This window comes from Mauremys mutica, chromosome 13, assembly GCF_020497125.1.
Source record: "Mauremys mutica isolate MM-2020 ecotype Southern chromosome 13, ASM2049712v1, whole genome shotgun sequence".
Taxonomy (NCBI): domain Eukaryota; kingdom Metazoa; phylum Chordata; order Testudines; family Geoemydidae; genus Mauremys; species Mauremys mutica.
The window spans coordinates 22447387-22471070 of NC_059084.1; the positions used below are offsets into that span (position 1 = coordinate 22447387).

At 42.8% G+C, this 23684-nt stretch overlaps 1 protein-coding gene across 8 annotated transcripts in view; it reads left to right on the forward strand.

The window, feature by feature from the left end:
- Positions 1-23684, forward strand: part of ARHGAP40 (Rho GTPase activating protein 40) — a 76067-nt gene that overhangs the window by 15442 nt on the left and 36941 nt on the right. For 2 of the 8 annotated variants that reach the window (XM_044986186.1, XM_044986187.1), the window contains exon 1: positions 13683-13847. The exons of 4 other annotated variants lie outside the window; for them this stretch is intronic. In XM_044986186.1, coding sequence (XP_044842121.1) covers positions 13732-13847 — 116 coding nt within the window. In that variant the 5' untranslated portion in view covers positions 13683-13731. Of the gene's footprint in view, positions 1-13680; positions 13848-23684 lie in introns of those variants that run through there. 2 more of the 8 variants (XM_044986189.1, XM_044986188.1) reach the window with 2 other exon arrangements.

Sequence of the window (23684 nt, forward strand, 5' to 3'; positions counted from 1 at the left end):
GAAATACAGCGTTGTGGCACTATACAAGTTAATTTTCTGAGGTGGAGGGTGGATCATTATAAATAGATAGATCTGTGAAGAAGCTGTCTATTAGCTAATCAAGGTCCTGTTTAGAGCGGCGAGAAGCTGATTTGTAACGCTCTCTAGTGAATAGGGATCAGTTTATTCCAAGCACCACTAGCTCGGTAACAGATGGCCACTGTATAATGGAATTGGAAGGATATCCTTTTTGGGCAACAGATAAACAAATACGCTGATGAAGGGTTGTTTTTCTCCGCCAACGTAAATCTCAGACAATGTTAATGTTTGAAATCAGAGCTAGCAAGTGGAAGGAAATCCCTGACTACCTTGTGGTGGAAGGTAGGCGTGAGATTGCTGCATATACATCCCGCAGCTGATCTGAAATGCAGCTGCTTGGCTAAAGTTCCATAATCTCTGGACTTGTTCCAGTGTGCACACATGAATGTTAAAAACAAGGAAGTAATGGTAACCGCTCTGTTTCAAAGGCAGCATTTCCTCTGTAACTAGCAGGAGAGGTAGGTGACTTTTGGGAGCAGTAGAGGAGATAGTTGATGCCTTTAATTCAAGAGTCTCAGGGCTCAATTCGTTGGTGCCCTCGGCTCCTTTCTGCCAAAGTAATGGAGCTATAAAGTGGTCAGATGATTCCAGCACAGGGAAATACCTCAGCACCTATAGAGTTGGTGTAAACAACTCTATGCCAGCCCATGCTCAGGGAGTATATTGGGAGACAGTGTGGGTGCTCAGGCTTCTGGTTTCCAGAACAGCCCCTAGTCTGGAGCCAAGTACAACTAGTGCATACCTCAATGCTGATCTTAACCTGTAACAGGAGCCTAACCAATCCTCAGCATAGAAGAGACTCAAGAGTAGTATTAAAACATCTGCTAAGTGTGACCCCCCCCCATCCCCCCGCCCATTTGATGTAATGGAGTTTTCTCCTGACTTTGAACAGTACGGTAACATTGTCCAACATATAATGTGACAGAACCAAAAACATTCTGATCTGCAGCAGGAATAAGAACTTCTCTGATTTTGGTTTAGTGTGTTACAACTCTGGGTTTTGTTTTCTAACCGCAGTAAAAGCAGACAGTCCGTAGCATCGATCTTTGCTTTGGTAATTTCTGTTCATTGCAAAACTACTTTCTGTAAAGAATTGTAAAAACAAAATTGGAGCCAAACCTTGCGGTGGTACTAGAGAGTGCTTAGCAGAATCCCCAGCAGCTTGGTTTGAGAGAGATGGTTTTAGCTTTTCAGACCTGAAACATGACACTCAAGTTCTAGCCTGAAAGCAGGTGAGGGGAAAAATGCTGCAAAAATAGCATCATGCTGAATGCATATTTCACTCATTTTGGGTTTGTCCACACATCCCTCTGCTTTAAGGCAGGTTAGGAGCCAGAGAGAGGAGTGATTGAGTGTCTGAGTTTGCATAGAAGTCATGGGTGGAATGGGGTGTGTGCTAACACACACGTCCTATAACCCTTTGCCTTTAAACCTTTCGGTGGAATGTCCCTCCATTGGTCTGACATGCAGAGGGCTAGCAAGGTATGACTTATGGATTTTGGAGGAGACAAGATCAGAGTGTAGAAACTGTACCTAGTGCTCTTCTGGCAACAGTTTTCCCAGCACATGGCTGGATGAAGCTTGTAAAGCATCCTTCACTACATGTGAACTCTTTAGAGCGGGGGCCACAGCTTCAGTATACAGCACCTAGTACAATGATTGTGATTGGAGCCTCAGGATGCTACCACGTTGTAAATATGAAATAATAATGAAGGGCCTAATTCTCTTTTCACTTATGCTAGTGTGACTCTGTTGACTTCAATTCTGTTCTTATGTCAGTAGTAATAAAATCGGGCCTGAAGTTTTAAGACGGATCCAGCACATAACACTTACACATATATTGTAATAATCTGACATAAGTATGTACAATAGGGAAGTGCCAGGGAGATGCTTCACTAAAAGATTTTTAAAGGGAGGGGGGGTAACACACTCAACTTTTTGTTCCCTAAACTATTTTTAAATTGAGCCACATAAAAATCCCCCAAGAACTTTCTTACCCTCAATGGTAGAAAGAAATGGACTTGGATTAAAGCTGTTAAAAAAAAAAAAAAAAGCCAGTGAGCAATCAAGCCTTCCCCTGCCTTGTGTGTCTAGATGTTTTGTAACGTGTGTGTGTGTGTGTGTGTGTGTTGGATGGGTCACAATCTGCAGAAATCATTGTAAGTTGTTTGTTAATGATTGGATGAGTGGTTGCTCATGGTTACATTGTAACCCTTTCATCAGGATTTAGAATCTTGAAAACATTTGACAGGGCAGTTGATGGGTCACAAGAAGACATGATGCTCAAGAGATAACACTCTGTTCACTAGGAGTTGCACACACAACTTCCCAAAACTACTGCCCAGGCTCAAGTTTGCACCACCAAATGACAGTCATTGCTGTGGGCTCTTCTTAAGTAGCATTTATATTTAGTCAGGGGCAGGTTGTCTGAGGGTGAAGCAAAATTGGGTGCTTTTCTGCTGTGCAAGTGGTGTGGAGTGGTGGATGCATAGCTGTGGGCAGAGGTATTTCTGTATACCATGGAGTGCTGTGAGTAGCATGTGTTTTAGGGGGACCGAAGGGATGAGGCTTGAGGATTCTTTGTTACGTAGATTTTGTTCCTGTACCTGGTGCATTTTGGGGTTGTTGAAACACTGTGGGGTAGGTGCTTCAGCACTTTAGCTGAGAATAGGGGTTCTGGATAAGAGCAAACAGGAGGCAAGGCATTGCAGGGTAAAATTAGGAGGGCTGGCTGAACTGGTGTGGCTATAATGCCTGTGATTTCCCATCTTCACCATGGAGAAACGGTTGCGGAGTACAAATGTCCATCTGGGACCTGAGCTAAAGGCATTCCCCTGGGTGTTACGAGCAACACTTCTAAGACTGTTGGGACAAACTTTGTTTGCGGATGTATGGTGAAGTACAGGTGTTGTAAGCTAAAAATACTCCAGTCAATGGCTGGCTGCACTGTCTTATTTTGTCTACTGTAGGATTTGTAATGTCTTCCGATTTGTGAATAAATTGGCACCAAGAATGATCTGAATGGATACATTAGTCTTGTAGAAGCTATTTTCAATCCATGTGACGTTCTAGGGCTCAATATATGGAAATATGACCCAATTCACAAATCTCTCCAATAGCCTTTGTAGGTGGCACATGCACAGCACCACTGTCTCTAGTAACTATGGACCTCATCCTGCAAACGTTTATTACTGTAAGCAGTCCCTTTGTCTTCAATTAATGTTGTCTTCTGACACACTAGTAAGGGAGAGATTATTTCTGCTGCTACAGTTTCTGTGCAGCACTGTGCTGGTGTACGGGGACTGGGGGAGCATTCCAGTATACGCGGAGCTCCTGGCCAGTCCTAGTGTGTGGGAATGTGCTAGGGGTGAGGCTGTAGGCAGAAGGGGCCTGTAGGGGGCACGAGGGAGTGGAGTCCTAGCACAAAGCTCTGTTTCCATTCTGAATAGCAGAATTATGCCTGGGCCGCACCAGTTCCCAACTAATCCCGAATCCCAGGGGCACAAAAATGGCTTAAAGCCACGTTTATGCTGTCCCTTCCACACCCAGCTGTGCCTCAGTGTGCTGCACTTCCAATAGGGGAGCAATCACACCCTAAGTGTCTGAAGTTTTGCACCCTAGATCTTTTTAAAAATCATTTGAGTAAGCACGTTACGCAACTACATCACTCATTGCTGGTAAAATAAATACGTGAACTACTTAAAGTCACTAGTGCAGAAGAACTTGAGGTTTTACTAAACTTCAGTACATACTAAAAAAGCCTTTTGTCAGTGGGGGGGTAAAAGAAGAGCGAGAGAGAGAGAACTTTGCTATTACTAATACATGATATAGTGCCTTGCCAGAAAAAAAACCTTAAACATGACCAAAGAATTGCTTCTCCAAGGTTACTCTTTGTATACTTGGCATATAAGTCACGCGTGCAGTCGTACAGCAGAAATAAGCATCCCATTGCGGTCAGTGCAGAGGGCAAGGAAAGGGAAGACTTCCTAAGGTAAAGGAAACACCACTTGGCTGCTGGAGGAGACATCTGTGAACGTAGATAAAAAGATTTGTAACCTTTGAGCGCAACACAAAGTTCACAATAACATTTGAACACAATAAAACATCCGAACGGAGTCACGCACATGTAGGGGAAATATCCATTGTGAAGGACATGCTTTGCTGCTTAGAACTGATGGAGTATAACACTTACTAGAGCTGATCTGAAGTTCAGATAGTACAATTATGGTGACATGCAGGATTTGTGAACCAAGAAACCAAATCACTGCTATAGCATATCTATCTGTGTAATGGATGTGTGCTCATTTAAACTTAATCTAGAGATACCTGAAATTCAGGGTGTGTGGGGGGGGAGGGGTTAGGAGGAGGGGGAAAAATTGTTAAATGATGCTAAATTGTATGGGATGGAATTCTGTCCCCTTGTCCATCTCTAGTACTTCATACAATGTCTTTCATCAGAGAATCTTAAACAAATTAAGCTGCAAAACACCACTGTCAAGCAAGTAAGTATTATTTCCATATTGCACACTGGGTACAAACTGAAGTCTAGGAAGCTTAAGTAACTTTGCAAGACCACACAGCCAGTCAGCAACAGAACAAGGAGTTGTGGCTTCCAGTTCCTTGCTCTAACCTGTAGACATGTGAGGGATGCAGGATGATGCACGTTATGCAACTGTGGACAGGAAGTAAAGATATGTGGGTTCTAGTCCAGCCTCTACCATTGACCACCTTCTGTGTAGCCGTGAGCAGTCATTTCACCTCTCTGTATCAGTTTTCCAACCTGTAAATTGGGACTAATAGTACTTGCTCTCCATTGTAAAACACTTTGGGATTTATTGATGAAAATAGCTATATCAGATCTTACTATTATGTCATCTCTCTTTAAGGTCTTCACTTCACTTCAAAAACTAGATTCTGTATTTCCTCAGATCACCTATGCAATATGCCCATCTTGACTTTCATTGAGATCAATGTAATTCCATTTATTATTTCCTCTAAAATATCTTGAAAAATAAAACTAGAAATTCCACTGAGGGATGTTTTTGGATTGTTGAGGTAGGATTATAAAGATGCTCGGTTATTACTAAGTGATTTGTATCTGATGTCATCTTTCATAGCCCCCTCATGAAACTGGTAGCCGTATTGTGAAAACCACTGTTGCGTTCTTATTGCAGGTACCGAGAGCGAGCTTGTTCCAGCTGTCATCCTAGCAGCTTTTTTTGTGCATGATGCAAGGATCTGACTGGTTTTGTTGAAGACCTACTGTGGGGTAAACTGAGGCAACCAAGTTGTCTTTAACTGCACAGTTTTCAAAGGAAAAAGGTCAATATGCTAAATATGATGCTGTCCTAGGTTGGTCCCAAATCGCTATTGACATGAATAGCAAATGAGGAAAATGAGTGTAAATCTCAGTCACACGACATTTGCCATAAGAAAATAATTATATGACTAAGAAAACAATTGAATTCCTCCTCAGGGGCCTGCTCTGGCTCCCACTGGATGGATGGCAAAATTCTTGTGGAGAGGAAGCAGGCTGCAAGTTTAGACATGTAGCTTATGCTACACCAATGCAACAGTAATTGTGCCTTTGTGTACAAAAATTGGCTGATATTACTTGGAGAGGGGTTCCCCAGCAAGCTTCTAATTTGCAGGCAGCGGACAAGTGATGCAGTTAATAAAGGAGCAGAAATAAATAGACTTCTTTTTGGGGGTGAGACTAGTGGGCATCAATGCCCTGGTGAAACTGGGAGTATTGTCCGGAGATGAAAGTGCCCCCAGCTCCTCTGAATTGGAAACAAAACCTTCCCTTGCTTTTGCAGCACAATGTCCTTTTAAAGCTCTGTTCTTCACTGCAGAAGGAGGGAATTTACAAGAGCTCTCAGAGGGCAATCTCTGGGGGTGAGTGGCGAGGGAGTTAAAGTTGTCTGCGTGTACCAGTTTATCTGCTTTTCAGTAGACGGAGGACCCTGTTGACAGTGTTAGTAGATGAATGTATTCTCTCTCGTTTGGCACTCCTGTCATACTTGGCTCAGCAAAGAGAGGCTGGCTGGTATCCAAAAACTCCAAACCAGTGCAGCAGCATTTTCTTCAAAAAACAAACTAGAGAGAAAAATAAAACAAAGTCTGTGTCCAAAAATACTGAGAGCTGGAGGTAACCATGGCCATGATGATGTGTGGGTGCTTGCTTGGGAGCTAATTTTCTGTGGGTACTGAGAGAAACAACATTGCTCTGGAGAAGCAAATTCAATTTATATTAGCTCTTTGTGCATTATTACAAAGCAGAATGATGGCAAACGAAACCAGCGGCTGGTTTGGAACAAATGAACAAGCTGCAAGCTGTTTTGAATTCCAGAAGGGATTTTGGCACCTAGATAAATTTGTTTTCAATTTGTTACTGAGTTTGTAAGAAGCAGCATTTGCTTTTTTAAAAAAAAATATCCTGACTTCAAAGTTTGTGCTAATTCTTGTGTCCGGGCACTGCTCACAATGGGATATCTCACTATAGTCTTGTTGAGAGGATTTAGCCCTGCCACTCTGCCATCAGGTTTGTATCTGTCTTGAAGGTACAGCTGGAAAGATGTAACCTGATACAAGATATTGTACGCCATTAACTTCTTTACTGTTGTCTATTCTTAGTTCCCTACGGGGCCGAGTGGGGTGTGTGTTCAACAGCTAGGTAAACAAAGTCATAACCTGAAATCTATTTAAGAGCTGCAGTTTTTTACAGACTTTGAAAAATGCCCTGGAGGCAGAAACTTGTGCAACTAGGTTAGTAAATAACTTCATTCATCAAAGCAATAGTGGCTTTTATGTATTCGAGCTTCCTTCTATTGTTACAGCTTTTCCTTGGGCAGTGGAAATGGTTTGGGTGGCTTAAATCTCATTATTTACAGTAGTGACTAGACATGCATTTGTTTAGATAAACGTTATTGTAGAGCTGCTTACAACTGAACGGAGAGCTTTGGCCTGAGTGTGAAATGATATCATTAATGGGGCCCAGAAATGATGGTTGCAGAAATGCATTCTCTTAAATGGCATATGAAAAATGCAGGAATAATAAAATTGGTGCTGTTTCCTAACAGCTATTTTGAAAGTGTTCTGGTTCCTAGAATGGATGACTGAAACAGGACAGTAACTAATTTTGAGTACAAACTTCCAAGCAAATGTACATTTGTGCACAAGTTCATCAATTTTTGGTGGCCTGAAGTGTCACCAAAAATGAATGCTCCGTACAAACAGGACTGAATCAAATTCAGAGTGCAGAATGTTTTAAAATAAATGTACAAAGTTGGGTCCGAACTACTCACATCGGAATTTAAATAAGCTCTAGTGGCAAAATATCATAGTGAATGATACAGCATCCCAATACAAGGTATGGGGCTGGAAGTGTATGACTCAGTGGATTTTTGGTGTAGTATGAGAGAAGACATTTGGGGGGAAAAAAATTGTGTTAGGTCCTGATAATTATAATGTTTCTGTGTAACACCTCCTCCCAGTACAGCTGCTGCCACCTTAGCCTCTCCCATATATACTCTCTTCTACTTACACACACCCATACCTCTTTGGATGCCCCGCCCCTGAACCCTATTGTATTTGGAAAGTTGCATGTGATTAAGAAAGAGAAATACAGGTTGCAATTCTACCTTGGGTAGGAGCAATCATGGAAAGCTTTAACTCAAAAGGAGAGAATGTTTGACAAAGGTCTGAGTAAGTCAACATGGGTGGGTTGTAAAGGAAAAGGTTCTTCAGCGTTAACTATATCTCTCAAGCCTGGTGACTGCTATGTTAGGGCCAAAGGTACTTTTATAACTGAAATATCATTGATGTTGTATGCTAAATCTGAATACAATATTTGAAAGTCTGGGCTTTTGTGTACAGATTTTCTGCATTTTTTTTCTTCTTCACTATTAATTCTTTAGTTCTCATGTGCCACTTTAGAGGCACACTGGAGAACAGCAGAAGAGGTGAGATAATTGGTCAGATACTCCTGAGATCACTTGGGAATGCAGAGCCTGCTCTGCAGTGCCTCTTCCTGCCCTCTTCTCCATTTCCCCATCCTGCAAATGTTTCTTTTTCCCCTCTGCTCACCTCCCATGGTATGCAATCTATTCCTGCTGCGTGCAGGCAGCTCCCAGCTTCTGCTCTACTTTCAACTGAACAGCACAGCTACAACTGCTGATAGTGTGTTGAATGGACAGAAGTAACTTTGGGTTCCACTGCTTGTCTGTAGCTCTCACTCCACCCCATTTTCCCCAGCAGCTAGTGTATTCCCTGACCATCATGCCTTTTAAAAAAATAATAATCAATTGCAAGATTAAAGTTTATTTGCATGAAAACAGAATCTGCGCGGCTTTTCTGAGTCATCTGCTCCTGCTGTTTATTCTCACTTGAAGTTCTGATCCTCTGTTTGTCACATAACATGTAGGTGCTTTAAAGCAGATTATGAATCCACAAATGGAGGATTATGCCCTCTGATTTACAGTCTTAGGCTGGGATCAGATTGGGTCTTATACGTGTCATTGAGCAGGCTCTCACCTGCTCAGTATTTGGATTGAATCCTCCGACTAAAAGCCAGGTGGCTACATGATGTAAAGTAAGGTTGGCGATTCACTGAAGGTGATGCTTTCCCCTCTGAGTCAGCGCTGAACTGATGCCCCAGCATAGCATGGGGCTGCGTGAGGTGCCATTTTCCAGATAAAATGTAAAATCAAGATCCTGACTCTTGGAGGCGCTATAGAACCATAAACTTGGGAGCTCCAGCGGGTCCAAAAAAATCTCTGTAGCTGCTTTACTGCTGCTGGTTGGTTACCAATAAATAAACCTCACTGTTACTTTACACTATCCCAAACCACAACTATGCCTCTGTAGCTAGAGCCCTGCAAATCTGCGGATATCCTCATCTGCATGTTTGCAGATTGTGGATTGGATGCGGGTGCAAATTTTGTATCCGCTCAGGGCTCTATCTGTAGCATCACTCTGAGAACGAGCAGAGACTCGGATAATCTTATCCATCCATCACATAGGCTCATCTCATTAGGGACTACAAAAACTATAATTACTTCTTAATCTTAATAAGGATGTGTGGATGGATAGATAGTGTAGCTTGAGGTTTCTCCTGATCTCTGATGAGGAGCAGGGGGAAGAGCTAAAATTACTTTGACTTAAGAAAATGTTAAGTCCCTAGTGTGTGTTACTGGGCACGCTGTAAAATGTAAACAGGAGCTTTAGCTTGGAATTTCCAGGCTTTCTAAACTTTGCTTTTTGAGCAAAGGACCCAATTCTTTTATGGGATTTCAGCTGACGTGAGACTTTCACCCTTCACTCCAGGTAAACACTGTCTTTCACTTGGGAGCATATATGAAGTCTGAATGGTTAAAAGGCGCTCTACAATATCTATTTCTGCTATTGCTTCTAATGGCTTGTCTTAACTGGAGTGGTGCCCTTAACTTGAGTCTCATGCCCACGCATACTCTTAACTGAAATATGGTGGTGTTTTTTGACTCAAGTTGGCTGGCCCAAACAGTGGTATAGGCTACCGCTCGAGTTAGCGCAGCCCGTCAGGTTCTAACATGACTAACCAGCAGTGTGGATGCAGGCTAACACCACGTACCCAGAAAGGTGTTGGACCATCTGAAACTGTTCTTGCAGAGCTTATCCTGCAGGAGCAAAACTCTCCCAGGAATGTAGCTACAGAGACCTTGGGGGTTGCACATAAGCTTACCCGGAGGCTTCAGCCCTGTGGGGCATGTGCAGTCTGCTTGACTGAACCTCCTGGTTATCTGAACCTCTTATTGTGCCCTTCATCACCCACTCCCTTAGTGAAATCAGGGTTTACTGGTATTGGCCAATTCGTCTGAAAACAAGTTCAGCATTGGCAAGCCACTAAGCAGCAACTCATGTTTTGAAGCTGGAGTCGCCTATATTGTTAACAGCAGAATCCCAGTGCTGGGCTGCACTTATGACTTATTCAAATGCTCACAGAAGCCAGAAATGAATTCTTGTTTTTTCCTTTTAGCTTCATCTTTTTTTCCATCTAGAAGATGCATGACTGAGGATGCACGTGAGGGGCCTGGTTCTGAACCCAATTTGGCTTTATACCCGTGTAATCCCACTGACTTCACTGGAGAGATTCCTGATTCTCAGTGGTGTGAGATCAGAGTCAGAACAGTGGAGTTGCACCCAGAGCTCAAGCTTAGCAGGCAGTGTGACTATCCTTTTTTGGAAAGCATTTCACACGAATTATCCCTCCCAGATGCCAGCAAGTCACCAACTTTAATGCAGAAAGGAATGAATACAGGATAGGCTGAACACTTTCACCCAGTTGGCCCCATACAAGATGTGGAGCAACTCTGAGGTGCATACATGTACCCCTGTTATTAAACTCAGTTTTGAAATGTTGTTGTGTACAAGCTACCCTGCTCCCAGGAATTAAGTTACATAAACAAACTGAAACATGTTCCTGTTTCAGTACATCCTATGTACTCTAAACTCTTCCATTTTGTAATTTACCTGATTGAACTATCCTCTTGTATAGTCACTGTCCTCTAAAAACCCAGGACTGTGAAGCTAGTTTGTATTATTATTATTATTGAGTGTCCTGCAGACAACTTGTATTATTGGAAAACCTGTTTGGCAAAGGCAAGACATGTTGAGGCTGCCTACAAGTGCTGGGAGAAGGCGTCTGTGGGGTGTGACGTGCCCTCTGTTCTTTCAGCAATGGTAGTCATGTGCACTTGTTTTCTTTCATAGGAATTTTAAGGGGGAGCTGTGGAGGGATATTCTAAAAGGCAAAGAAAAGGCTGTGAATTTTACAGCCTGTGTCGGAGCACCATGCACTTGTCATGAGACCTCTTGTAGGACAGATCATTGAAGCCAATGGAGCAACTGAGGGAGTGATGCCAGTTGACATCCACTGAAGATCTGGCCCATTGATTACAAATTATACTCCTGCAAAGTGAGAACAGGTTTTGTAGATGCATCTCGTGTATGTATCTGGGTTCGAGTGGAGAATTGAATTCCTTTCCCTGGCTTTTGTGGGTTATCCAGATCCGTAATTTTGGTTGTTGGCCTATTGGATTTAATTTGATAGTACATTGTGTAATTTATCTTTTACTGTTGTGAAAGCTATAGTTAAGATGGCATCTAGGCTTTTATTATACCCTCCCATTTTCACATGCTCAGCAGCGTTTGAAAACATTCTCCTGTCTGTCTTGCATGTTTGAGGGAAAACCCTTAAACTACAAAAAGGTGGGGGGAGGGACCCTTTTAAAAATAAACTTGAAGATGCCTTATGTTCAGATTCAACGCCTTCTGAGTGCTTTGTGATCAGTTGAAATGTTTTGGGGGCTAGTTTTACGTGTGAATAAATAAGTCAAATGGGAGTTGTGAGACAAAACACAACCCGAAGGGGCACAGCCCTATTGCCTACACTATAGGAAAGTAGGTCACCTCACACTAAGACAAAAATTAGTGAAAATCACTGCTGTAAGCAAATCTGTTCCCTTTGTGTCTTCGCTCTGATCTATTGAGTAAGATGTTACCATTTTACATAATTGCTCTTCATCTGAGTGGTCTTGTGTAGTTCATGAAGACTCTTTCCCCTCTTTTCAGCTGACCGTTTGTAGTGTGGAATCACTGCAAAATTAAAATAGAAGCTTATTGATTTTTTTTTAAATTTTAGTTATGAAACAAATCTGTGAGAGTGTGGGAGGGAAGTCCTGTGAGGAGTGATGTGTGCTTGGGTGTAAGAAGCTGAAAGAACTTTGTGTAGAATGCAGTGAGTGTGTGCAGCCTTTATTTGGTAAATAGAAACCAGTGACTTTTTTTGTGATAGACCAGCCAGGGGGAACTTCACTGGGCATTGGATCAGGCTCTAATTGAGCAAGAAAGTTGATGTCTCTCATAATATATTACAGATATGAGAGCGCTCCAGGTTTGGGCTCAGTTATTTTATTTTTATGAGCAAAAATGTTATCTAATAAACAACATTCATTCTGTCAAGCTCCAAGAATATCAAAAGGACAAATTCTTCAGGAGGACAGAAGTGAGGGTAATTTTTATACACTTAGGAAAACTGGAAATGTTCCCCTCCTAGCTAGTATTAATTCCCAAGCGACGGACTTACTGAATTCTACAATTGGGTTGGGGTGAAATTCACCCGGGTGCAGGGAATCTGCACATAGCCCCGTGCCTCACTCAGTTCCTAAGTTAGCCCTGCGGAGGGATGGCAATGTGGGTAGAGTGCCACGTGTTGCTGCCATGGGCCACGTTTGCCTGCAATGAATCAACTAGTGCAGACTGGCCGCTAGATCTAAATTTATGCAGATCCAGTGGTTAGGAATCACCCACATAGGATCTGTAGTTACAAGTACACAGGTTGGAATAGTGGCTGTGTTAATAAGTAGAAGGAATCCACAAATGAGATGGCCTTAGAAGACTCTTACTTTAAATATTGAGTCCTTCTGAGGAAATTCCATTGGTGGTGCCCCTTCTCTTGACCCAATAATAAGGAGAATGACCCATAGAACCATTAGTGCTAGGCACATCGGGAAGATCTGTTAGTATTTGACAAGCCTCACATGGCTTCACTGAATACATTTCAAATGTGATTTTATTTTTCTATAAGATTTGCAGCGATTATGGTAACTCAATGTTAGTGAAAAGACAAGGAGCAGAAAACAAACACTGAAAATCAGCCAGGAAAAATCTCAGAACAATTGAGGATGGAAGGTGAAAAGAAGAAAGCTGATGAGGGAATATGACTGCTTTATCGTTTCCCCCTCTCCTGTCGTATATTGCTTGTCTTAAATGAGTTTTTGGGCCTGGGATTTGCATCTTGCCATATGTTTGGTTGCATGTTGTTGGTACTACTGTAATCCAGTTAATACTGCTCTTTACACTCCTAACTCATCAGGAAATCGGTTCAGCACATGATACCAAAGCTTGGAACAGCCATATAACTGTCTCTTTTTCTCCTCTTCTCCAAGAGTTCTTGCCCTTCAATTTGTGCACTTGTTAATGAATTATCTACCAGAGGTCAGATGACATTCTCATTGGGGTTACTGAAAGGCTAATGTATTCCAGTCTGTGAGGACCCTTGGTACAGTTCAAGTGGATTGATTGTTCACTGCTACTTATGTCACTCATGGGAGTTACTTTTCACATGGTTGAGATTTTAGTTATTGTTTAACCAGCCCTGGTTTGGGCATGTTCCCTGTCTGATTTGCATCAGTTATGTGGAAAATGGTAGAGCGAACAATTTCTCTAGATCTAAACACATAGCAACACAATTTTCAAATGCTAGAAGCTGGTTTCACTATGTCCTTCAGGTATGTATTGCATTCCCAGCACAGGACAGATGATTATAGCTCTTGGACAGGCTGCATAGCTGTATATTTAAAGTCACAGGTATGTTTACCATGATTTTATTACATCAGTCTCGCTGGGTGGATGAGGAGGAGGGAATTACCATCCAATTAGCAGAGTTTCTGCAGCATGAGTAGGTGGTGCTGTGGTTTTGCTTTCTTTGCAATCAGCTGCAGATGTAACACAAGGAGTAACAGCAACTCCCTTGCTCTGTGACTGTCAAAGGCACACGGATGGACTACTGCTGCTGAAAGACAGCCAACATTGATTCCTCTTGTAACCAAGACCATGGATAAACTTGGAAAGCCTGGTTCTGGGTTTGCCAGAACTCGAATTCCCAGACCGCAAATTGTATTCCATTCAATCCAGCCTCCTTCCCATTCGCAGGTCTCTGGCATTTGCAGGTATGGAGTGCTCACATTTGACTTTCTTTTTTACTGTGCATTTAAGTTTTGTTCAGAAAGGAGGATGTAGAGGTAGAACAATATTGCACCTCAGTAGAATATACAAATGAGTGGAAACAAGTTGAAACCCTAATGGGAATATGAACAAGAGTAGTTAATAATTCCTTTAAAAACACACTTTGGCCATCTTGATCTTCCACAAATTCTCATACAGCATTTTAATTTAAATCAGTGTCACATAAGTACGCTTCTTGGCTCTGAGTTCTTGTATGAAACAGAATACATCTTCAGAATCAATGCAGTAAACTTTATAAAAGATGGGGGTGAGGAGTGGGGAGTGGGAAGCATCACAGGGGACTAACTTATAGCATCTGAAAACTTCCTTATCCAAGATTCAGAAATAAAATGGCATTTGTAATAATTTGGTCATAAAAGGTTATTCTCTATATTTGTCAGTGAAACTAAACACAGGAGACAGGAATGGTGTGTTTTTGTACAATGTGTAGTATGTATATTAGTCAGTGAGTCTGTTGCACTAGTTTACAACATAATTTATTACTAAATCAGATTGTTTTGTGGTTTTGACCTGCTGCATCATATGAGAGCATCTTTTACTGGATTCATCTAGTTAGCTAGCTTACCACTTTGTATCTAGACTATGCACCAGTGCTGGAAAGAGACCTTCTATGTAAAAATCATGCTTCTGTTTGAAAATGTTTTATCGTTAGAATGAGCAGGGTAGATTATCCCATCTGAAAGGATTTACAGGAAAATGTATGTTTCTCTGTTTTCAGTTTGTTTACTTTTGAAGTTCACAGTACTTTGTGTGGTCTGTTTTGCTGTATAATCAGTCTGAGTCTTTCACATAGCAATAAAGGAGGACAACAATAAACATGTTTGTAAAAACCATTGGGGGGCGGGGGTTACTACTTTAGATTCCACATTTTTAAAAAATGAACTAGATTCTAAGCCAGCAGTACCTCTTTGAGACAGTTGAGGGGTTTCTTTTAAGACAGCTGGCTATTGAATATTTTGAACTCTTTGGTATTTTTGAAAAACCACTTAGCCACCTGTTCTTAATTCTCCAGACTGCCAACGTAATACTTGTATTGCTCGATCTGAAGGTGCTGGAGTAGAAGTAGTTCTCGTTAAATCCAAACAATAGGTTGAAGGCAGAATGCCAGGTGTTAGTTAGAAACACTCATTCAGGTCCAGCCATCATGTAAACTACTTAACTCTTGTATAACTAATCTCTACAGCAGTCCTATAGACATAGAATTTGATTGCTGTACAATGAAGTGATGTTTGTGAAATGATGTGCCGAAAATCCCAGTGTTCATATTAATCGTTTTTAATTATCCATTGTTCCTGCAGTGGTAACTATGCAACGTGTATTGGATAGGTATCTTAATGGCAAATATTTTACCCAGTACTGGGGGTCCCTGGTATATGTCTCCCCCTTATCTGTTGTTTCACCTATCCATCGCTCATCAGTAGTGGAACATGTTCCAATTTGTATCGGTTCTGATCCATATGTCCGTCGCTTCACTTTTTGTGTGGCTTTTCTTTGGGTGCTTCCCCCGGTGTTCAGGAGGCGCTGGGAGGGAGGGGAAGGAGCGGGGATGGGGCATGCTCGGAGGAGGGGGTGGAACGAGGCAGGGTGGGAGGATGGGGGGCAGGAAGTGGCAGGGTGGGCCATTATTTCTTATGGGGAAAAATTCCCTGGTATCCGTCGTTTCAGTATCCGTCGCCCTTTTCAGAAACACAACCCCAATGTATACCCGGGACCTCCTGTAATGGTACCTTTGTTACCATTCCTCTCAAGCAATCTTGGAAAAGAGCTATTGATCCAGCTTTCCTTCCCTTAGTGCACCTCCCCCTATTACTTCTAACCCTTCTATTTAAATCTGGCAGACAAAGGCCATGTGTGAGTATTGGTGAGTTCCCTATTCTGCATGCTGGAAGCCAGCTGCTTTGCATTCTCTGAGCTCTAGAACTTGCTTAGTGACATTCCGTGAGATGACCAACCTGCACACAGGAACTGTTCATGCATCATGAACAATGGTGAGGTTAACCTGTCCTTGGCAGTTGCTTTTGCTAAACGTCTGAGAACAGTTACCAAGCTGTGGAATCTTCTATCTCTGTGCAAAATCAACATTTTTTTACTATTTCAGCATATGCCACTGAAAAAGTGAAATCAACCCAGCTATGTTGCTCTGGGTAAAAAATACATACCCTTGAGCCACGTTGTTAAACCAACCTAACCCCACAATGTGGAGCGTGGTAGAAGAATTCTTCTGTTGACCTAGCTACTGCCTCTCGGGGAGATGGATTAACTACAGCAGTGATTCCCAAACTTTAACAATCTGTGAACCCCTTTCTCGAAAAGTCAAGTCTCGCGAACCCCCTCCTAAATATGAATATTTCCAGGGATTTTTTTCTTCTACATGAGTATAATTCATAAAAGCAGTGATCTTGGACATATAAAATTTGTTTTTATGATATGCTTATTACACACTATTTATTATTTATCATTACAGTAATTTTATTACATTATGAAAACGGCAACACTCTTCCAAGATCTCACTTTCGTAGCTTGTATCACTTTGAATAAGCCTGTTATAAGACAAGGCTCCTATGTTTCATCAAGGAGTATCAGATGTTAAACAGCATGAAGCTATTTAAGACGCCAACTCAAAGAGTTCCTCCTACACAAGCATTCAAGTCTTGAGCAGTCCAGGCAAACAACGCACGTTACAACAAAGCTTAAACTTGTTCTTCATAATAATTTTAAAAACAATAGTAGCTGCCTAATTAATTTTAAAAACAGCAAAAAATCTCCACCTCCCTTTCCATTTCTTATAAGGAGTCTTGAAGTTTAAATCTCCTCAGTGTGATAGATCTGCTTGTTTTGAAATGTGTAGCTCTCGGAAGTTCAGGGGCTCCGGGCTGCTGGCCCCATGCTGCCCGGGGTCCCTAGGGACAGCTCTGTCCACCATTAGGGAATTTTTTCACGAGAACCCCCTGTAACATTTCATGAACCCCAGTTTGGGAACCACTGAACTACAGCAACTGGAGGATCCCTCCTGTCACTATAGTGAATGTCTACACTGAAGCACTACAGTGATGCAGCTGTGCCACTCTATTTGTTTAAGTGTAGACATAACCTGAGCAATCCAAGTAAGGAGCTTATGTTTCTGCCCTTCCTGTTTTCCACTGACCCTAAATCTCTTAAGCATGAAGCTTAACTTGATCCTTCAGTGTATCCTTCTCTGGTCCTTTTTTTTTAATGCTGTTGGTCAGTAGCTAATTCATGTACCTTCCTTGTAACCTCTTGCCAATTGTTTCCCAGCATTCCTGAGCAGTAAACTATGCTTATCTATTCTATCTGGTTTAATGCACAGTGAAATTGGCTAGCTTCTAGAATGGATTGCAACAGGAAATGACTGGCGCTGGTGAGTTATTTCATAGTAATTACTACACCGATTAAGTAGGTGTTCAGCACTGGAGTAGTTGTAAGGCAAATTAGAAACGTACTAACCACATGTGATATGTATCTTTGTAATTCCAAGGAGGCCTTTCTTTAATAAACAAAGTCCCAAACAGAAAATAATCCTTGGCGTACCCTCCTAGCACTATTTGTCTGAGGATCTCAAAGCATGTTAACACACAGACTAGTTTCCCCTCAGAGACAGATAACTTGTCCCTGTACACATGGGAAGGTTGAAGTATACAGAGGTTAAGTGTTTTGCCCAAGGTTGTACAGCAGAGATGGAAATAGAACCAAGCTCCCTTACTCTAACACAGAGGCATGGTCCACAGGTTGGAGCGGAAGTCTAAGAGCTAGGATACCTTGACTCTCTGGCTTTTGTCAAATAACTGAAATGCTGCACCCCAGTTACCTTATTTACCTTATGTGTGATGTGAAGTAGATCATCATTACTCCCACTTGTGGGTAGGATGGTGAATAAATCATAGTTGCTTGTGTGGTTGCAGAGGGGATAAATTGATTTAAAAAATCAAGTCTTTATTTAATCTTAACTAAATGCAGGTTTACTTAAAAACTATTTAAAATTAAGTTTGAAATTAAGTTATGTTAAATCCAAAAATTATTATAATCTATTAAAATCATTTCAATTAAATTCAGAAAATAATATCAAGCAGTACATGTTTGTTGCCATATTTTTAAAGAAAGTCAAAACACTGAAGTGATGGAAGAGGTTGAGTGTGCCAGCGTTTGACAGCAGTAACCCCTTTTGCTGGTAGAGAGAACGTTTTCTTCATTCCAGTTTATTCAACTAGTTAAATCCGATTTGAGAGTTGAGAAAGCTGGAAAGCTTGTTTTTTCTAATCCAATCCGTGAATAAAAAGTAGGCGTGAGCGGATGAAATCTACTGAAATCTTGAAGGGTATGGTGTCCAGAAACAATCCGTTCACTTTGCTAACTACAATAATACTTCCTTTTGTTTAACAAATCACTTTTAAATGCAAAACGTGTCTTGATTTTTTTCTTGTGTATCGATTATGCTTAAGGTAGTTTTATTTAATAGTGGTGTGCAAATCTCCTGTTTCCTTCGCCTCTAATTTGGTTATTTCCTTTCTGCACCACCACACCCTGAGCGTGTAATGGTAGCTTTCTTGGGATGTAGCCCAGAAAGGAGAGGACTGAGGTGCAGTTTCCCAGGGCTCAGGTAATTTAGCATGAAACTTTGACTTGCTCTTTCATTGGCACGGCTGAAATGGAAATAGAAATTGGAGCGGATTAGATCTGGAACAGAAAGCATTTTTGTTGCTTGGATGCAGCAGTACAAGTTGATCTAAGGATGCGCTTATAGGCAAATTTAGCTCTTGGGCCTCATTGTTCACCACCTCATGTAGACAGGGCAAGGTATTATTTTTGCCACTATGTTCTCTCCCTGCTCTGGGCAGGGTTGTGGGGTGAGACCAGCAGTTGGGGCATGCTCTCCTTTTCCTGAAGAAGACTCAGCCAGAGCAGGGGAGAATTGCACAGATGAGTTAGTGCACGTGCTAGGTATGCCAAGCCTGTGGAACACTTATTGTCTAAGGAGGCCCTGTGTGCAAATGAAGAAACTGCTTTACAAGTACCGCACAATACTATATTCAGCTGACAGATGGAGGCAGTCAGCCAGCATTGCACTCTTATTTCTATTGTGCTGAGGGATCATCAGTGGGCTGCAAACATGCTACTACAATGAAAAATGTGCTTGACATCAGGATGAAGGCAGCTGAAGTAGAGAATGCCAGCTCCAGAGCTGTTCCCAATGTAGAGGAAGTCAATGCTGAAGCAATTGTCATGTCTCTGATCACAAACCATAATCCCATAGGCAGATGGTGGTAATAAAATCCAGCTACTGTTGCTAGTGCTTGAGAGTGGCAAGTCTACAGTCTTATGGCCAAGCAATCTTGATAAAAGTATTTTGACACAAGCATGAATGCTGCAGCTCCCCTGGGCTGTGGATGACCTGCATGTAGCATGTCAGGGGAGGTATGTGCAAAGCTGGCTTAAAGCTCAGCTTTGTACTGCTCTGCAACTGGTGCCTCTTGTTCTGCAGAGTTGATCCAGCTGTGCTGAGTTAGAGAAGCCTGGAGGCAGCTCTAACTTTCACTGGCTTCAAACCACAAGTAGAGGATCAGCATAGCCTAGAGCAGGGGTGGGCAAACTTTTTGGCCTGAAGCCACATCGGGTTTCAGAAATTTTGTATGGAGGGTGGGTTAGGGGAGGGGGTCGTGGCCTGGCCCCCACCTCCTATCTGCCCCTCCCGGGACTTCTGCCCCTGATGGCCCCCCGCTCCCTGGACCCCCATCGCTGACTGCTCCCTGCCGCCCCATCTAACCCCTTTTCTCATTTCTGATGGACCCCCAGGACTCCTGCCCCATCCAACCACCCCTTCTCCCTGTCCCCTGACTGCCCCTGGAACCCCTGCCCCTCACCGCCCCATCCAACCCCCACGCTCATTCCTGACTGCCCCCCTGGGACCCTTGCCCCATCCAACTATCCCTTTTCCCTGGCCCCTGACTGCTCTTTGCTGCCCCATCCAACCCCCCTCCTTTCTGAGTGCCCCTGGACCCCTGCCCACATTCAACCCCCTGTTCCCCCCTGACTGCCCTGACCCCTATCCACACCCCTGCTCCCTGACCACTACCCCGAACTGCCCTCTATCCAACCTCCTGCTCCCTGCCCCCTTACTGCATTGCCTGGAGCACCGGTGTCTGGCAGCACTACAGCCGCACTGCCCAGCTGGAGCCGGGCCCTCAGAGCACTGGGTCAGGCCGGACTCTGCAGCTGCACTGCCCCAGGAGCTCACAGCCCCACCACCCAGAGCATTGCACTGGCAGCGGAGCGAGCTGAGGGTGAGGGGGAACAGCAGGGGAGGGGCCAAGGGCTGGCTAGCCTACCGGGCCAGGAGCTCAGGGGCCGGGCAGGATGGTCCCACAGGCCGGATGTGGCCCGCGGGCCGTAGTTTGCCCACCTCTGGCCTAGACTAGAGGAATCTTGACCCTGCCCCTTTTCCTTGAAATGCCAGCAGTAGAGGAAGGGCAGTATGGATGCCCCTACGCCAGCTATGGCTTTGAAGGCTCACTCTTGCACTGGGTTGATCCTCCCTGAGCTGATTATACTGGCATTAAGGCCAGACTCATTAGTGATGTGGTGTAAAGTGATGTTAGCCTTGCACCCAACAAACTTGGTCTTGAAACTGCAATGAAAGACTGGGATGCCGCCATTAATTCAGGATTCTGTGTACATAGAGTGGTCTGTAGTGGGCAAAATCACCTACAAACTGTCTTAATCCTGTGTCCTATTCTTTGTTCTGCTATCACTTTTAAATGGAAGTTGTTACCAATACCTATTCTTATTCTCAGAGGGATGCAGTGGCAGCAGCTTTTACTACTATTGCTATTACTATCTTCACGAAACAATCTCCGGGACCAAGTCAGTCCAATTCCCACTGAAGTAAATAAAAAGATCAGGGCTGCTGGGTTGTTCCATTACTGTGTAGACTTCTGCGATTGGGCTGGAGCCCAGGCTCTACGACCCTGTGAGGTGAGAGAGTCCCAACCAGGCTCCAGCCTGATCCCGGAAGTCAACACAGCAATGAAGCCACCCCACAGCCCAGGCCCCGTGAGCCCAAGTCGGCTGGGGTCTACTTGCTGTGTAGACATACCTTTAGAGAAGTTGAACTTTGACATTCCTGTTCACAAGGCCCATGGTAAATTTAAAAAAATCATTGTTCAAGATAAAGGCTATCAGTACAAAGATGTGTCATTTTATCTAGAAAGTATTTGGAAAAATATAAATCAGGGCAATATGAGCGTATGTGCAAAAAAAGCAAGGTGGGTGAGGTAGTATTTTACCAACAGAAGTTGGTCCAGTAAAAGATATTACCTCACCCACCTAGTGTCTCTAACATCCTGGGACCAACTTGGCTATAATGACCCTTCATACAAAAAAAGCGAAGCACTCTAAGACATATCAGCTGAGACAGCCCCAAGAAAGAGACGGGTTCTAGCTACTTTTGAAGACCCTTTTTCTGCTTTCCAGCAATTAGTCTCTGGAATGAGATTTTTGTGTTTCTCTCTTGTATGATAGTGCAGTGTGAACTTGTTAACCACTGATTGGATTTTATTCATAGATTCAAAAGCCAGAAGGGGGACCACTGTGATCTAGTCTGACTTCTTATATAACGCAGGCCAGAGAACTCCCGCAAAATAATTCCTAGAGCAGATCTTTTAGAAAAACATCCAATCTTGATTTAAAAATTGCCAGTGATAGAGAATCCATTACAACCCTTGGTAAATTGTTACTATGGTTAATTACCTTCACTGTTAATTTTTAACACCTTATTTCTTTTCTGAATTTGTCTAGCTTGAACTTCCAGCCATTGAATCATGTTATACCGTTCTCTGCTAGACTAGAGAGCTCTTTGTCAAGTATCTGCTCCCCACATAAGTACGTACAGGCTGTAATCAATCACCCCTTAGCCTTCTGTTTGTTAAGCTAAGTTAAAATAGCCCTGGCAGGAATTCATCTTGTTCAAGGTGATCCTGTCACAAATGGTGTTTTTTCTTTTCCTTCTTGCTGTTCTTTCTCCCTTTCCCTTCAAACACTATAGGAACAGTAGTTACATTAGCAAGGAGGCTGTTTCTTCTTCCTTCGCTCCAACAGTCTAAACCGAGAGGAGCGTAACTTGCTCTGGTTTAGTGTTGATGCCTATTGTGTTGGTATGGGAGCAGTTAGATTTGTTTTAAAAGCAAAGTAGGAAAATGAATCCATTGAAGAACATCTGATTTTATATTTTATCAGTGTATAAAACACTGGTTAGGAGGTGGCTGTCGAACACTGTTTCAGAAATAGGGTACGCTCAAGGCATTGTAATTTGCATACACAAGCTCTTGTTTTAAGGTGGGCAGATGTCCTGATGATAGGGGCGTTGTCTTATGTAGGGAACTATTTCCCACACCATCCTGATTTTTCACACTTGCTGTCTGGTCACCCTATCTTGTTTGCATATGCAAACGTTGTCTGGGTTTGAGGTACCCCAACTGTGACACAGTTGACAAGTAGTATGGCCTGGACTACAACTAGGTTATGGACCTAACAATTGCACCAGCCTTGTTATTTGGCTATCAGCCTCTCTAAAGGGGTGAGTTGTATTGTTATGCTGTCAAACCTCAGAGACAACTGGTAGCATGAATTGAGGACAGTGCTTTAAGTCAACTGAATTTGGGGATTACAGCGGACAATGAAACCTGTTTTTTTTTAAAAGACTTATGCTTTTGCCAGGGCACTGATAGTTTAATCTAAGCATTGGGTAGCTGACAGCCAGATCAATATTGTAAATACAAGTGACCTTTTGTGCACTGAAAATCTGTTTATTTTTAATTGATCAAAAAATCTCTCTTTTTTTCAAAAACATTTAAAAATATTACTGAATCAAATGAAACAACTTCATTTCCTTCAGGATTCCCTTCAGCTTCTCAAATGAGCTACCTTTGTAGGTTCTCGAGTGTATCTTTGCTGTATCAAGACAGAGATTCTCTTTGGGGTGCAGGGTACAGGAATCTCTAAGTGAAATTCTAGGGCCGGTGTTATGCAGGAGGTCAGACTGTGGAATCACAGTGGCCTCTTCTGGTCTTAAAATCTATGAATATACATGTGAACTGGATTGCTTGAAGTGGCCTATTTAAACATGCTGGCCAAGAATCTTTGCTTCACTAAGCTTCCTATCTCAGTGAGAAGGGGGAAGTGTCTGGGATGGATCTGTGCCATACTGAACTCCAGTGTAGGGTAGACCAACTTAGATGCTGGAGGGGCCATATGACCACTGAATGTTGTCTGTGCATTGTACTCTGGCTGCAGCCTTTCCCTGCTAACTGTATTCTATGCTGGTCATGGCATGGAGGTGGGTTTCCAGGCTCTTTAATGGCTTACAGTTCCCCCACAGTGAGGGGAATGCTTAGCTGGCTAGACCTAGCTACTTTTCAGCCCCTTCATGTAGCTCAGGTCACAGAGCAAAGGGATCCGAATGCAAAGGAGAATCTCTCCTGTTGTGAGCCCTTATCAGCTGATCTGTCCTATGTGCAGCTCTGTTTCAGAACTCACTTGTACGCCTCTTCATTAGGATTTGTACTCATGGTTCCAGGCTGAAACTTGGAAGCAAATTAAAGAGGACTTAGTTTCCCACTGCATGGGCCTCCTACGTTTCCTTTAATCCTGCGCTCCTGTGCCAGCTGATTTGTTTTTAGAGGTTTTTTTCGACCTTGAGAAATAAATTGAAGGCCAACAAGAGACGGGCTTCAGTTGTTTCCTCTAAATTA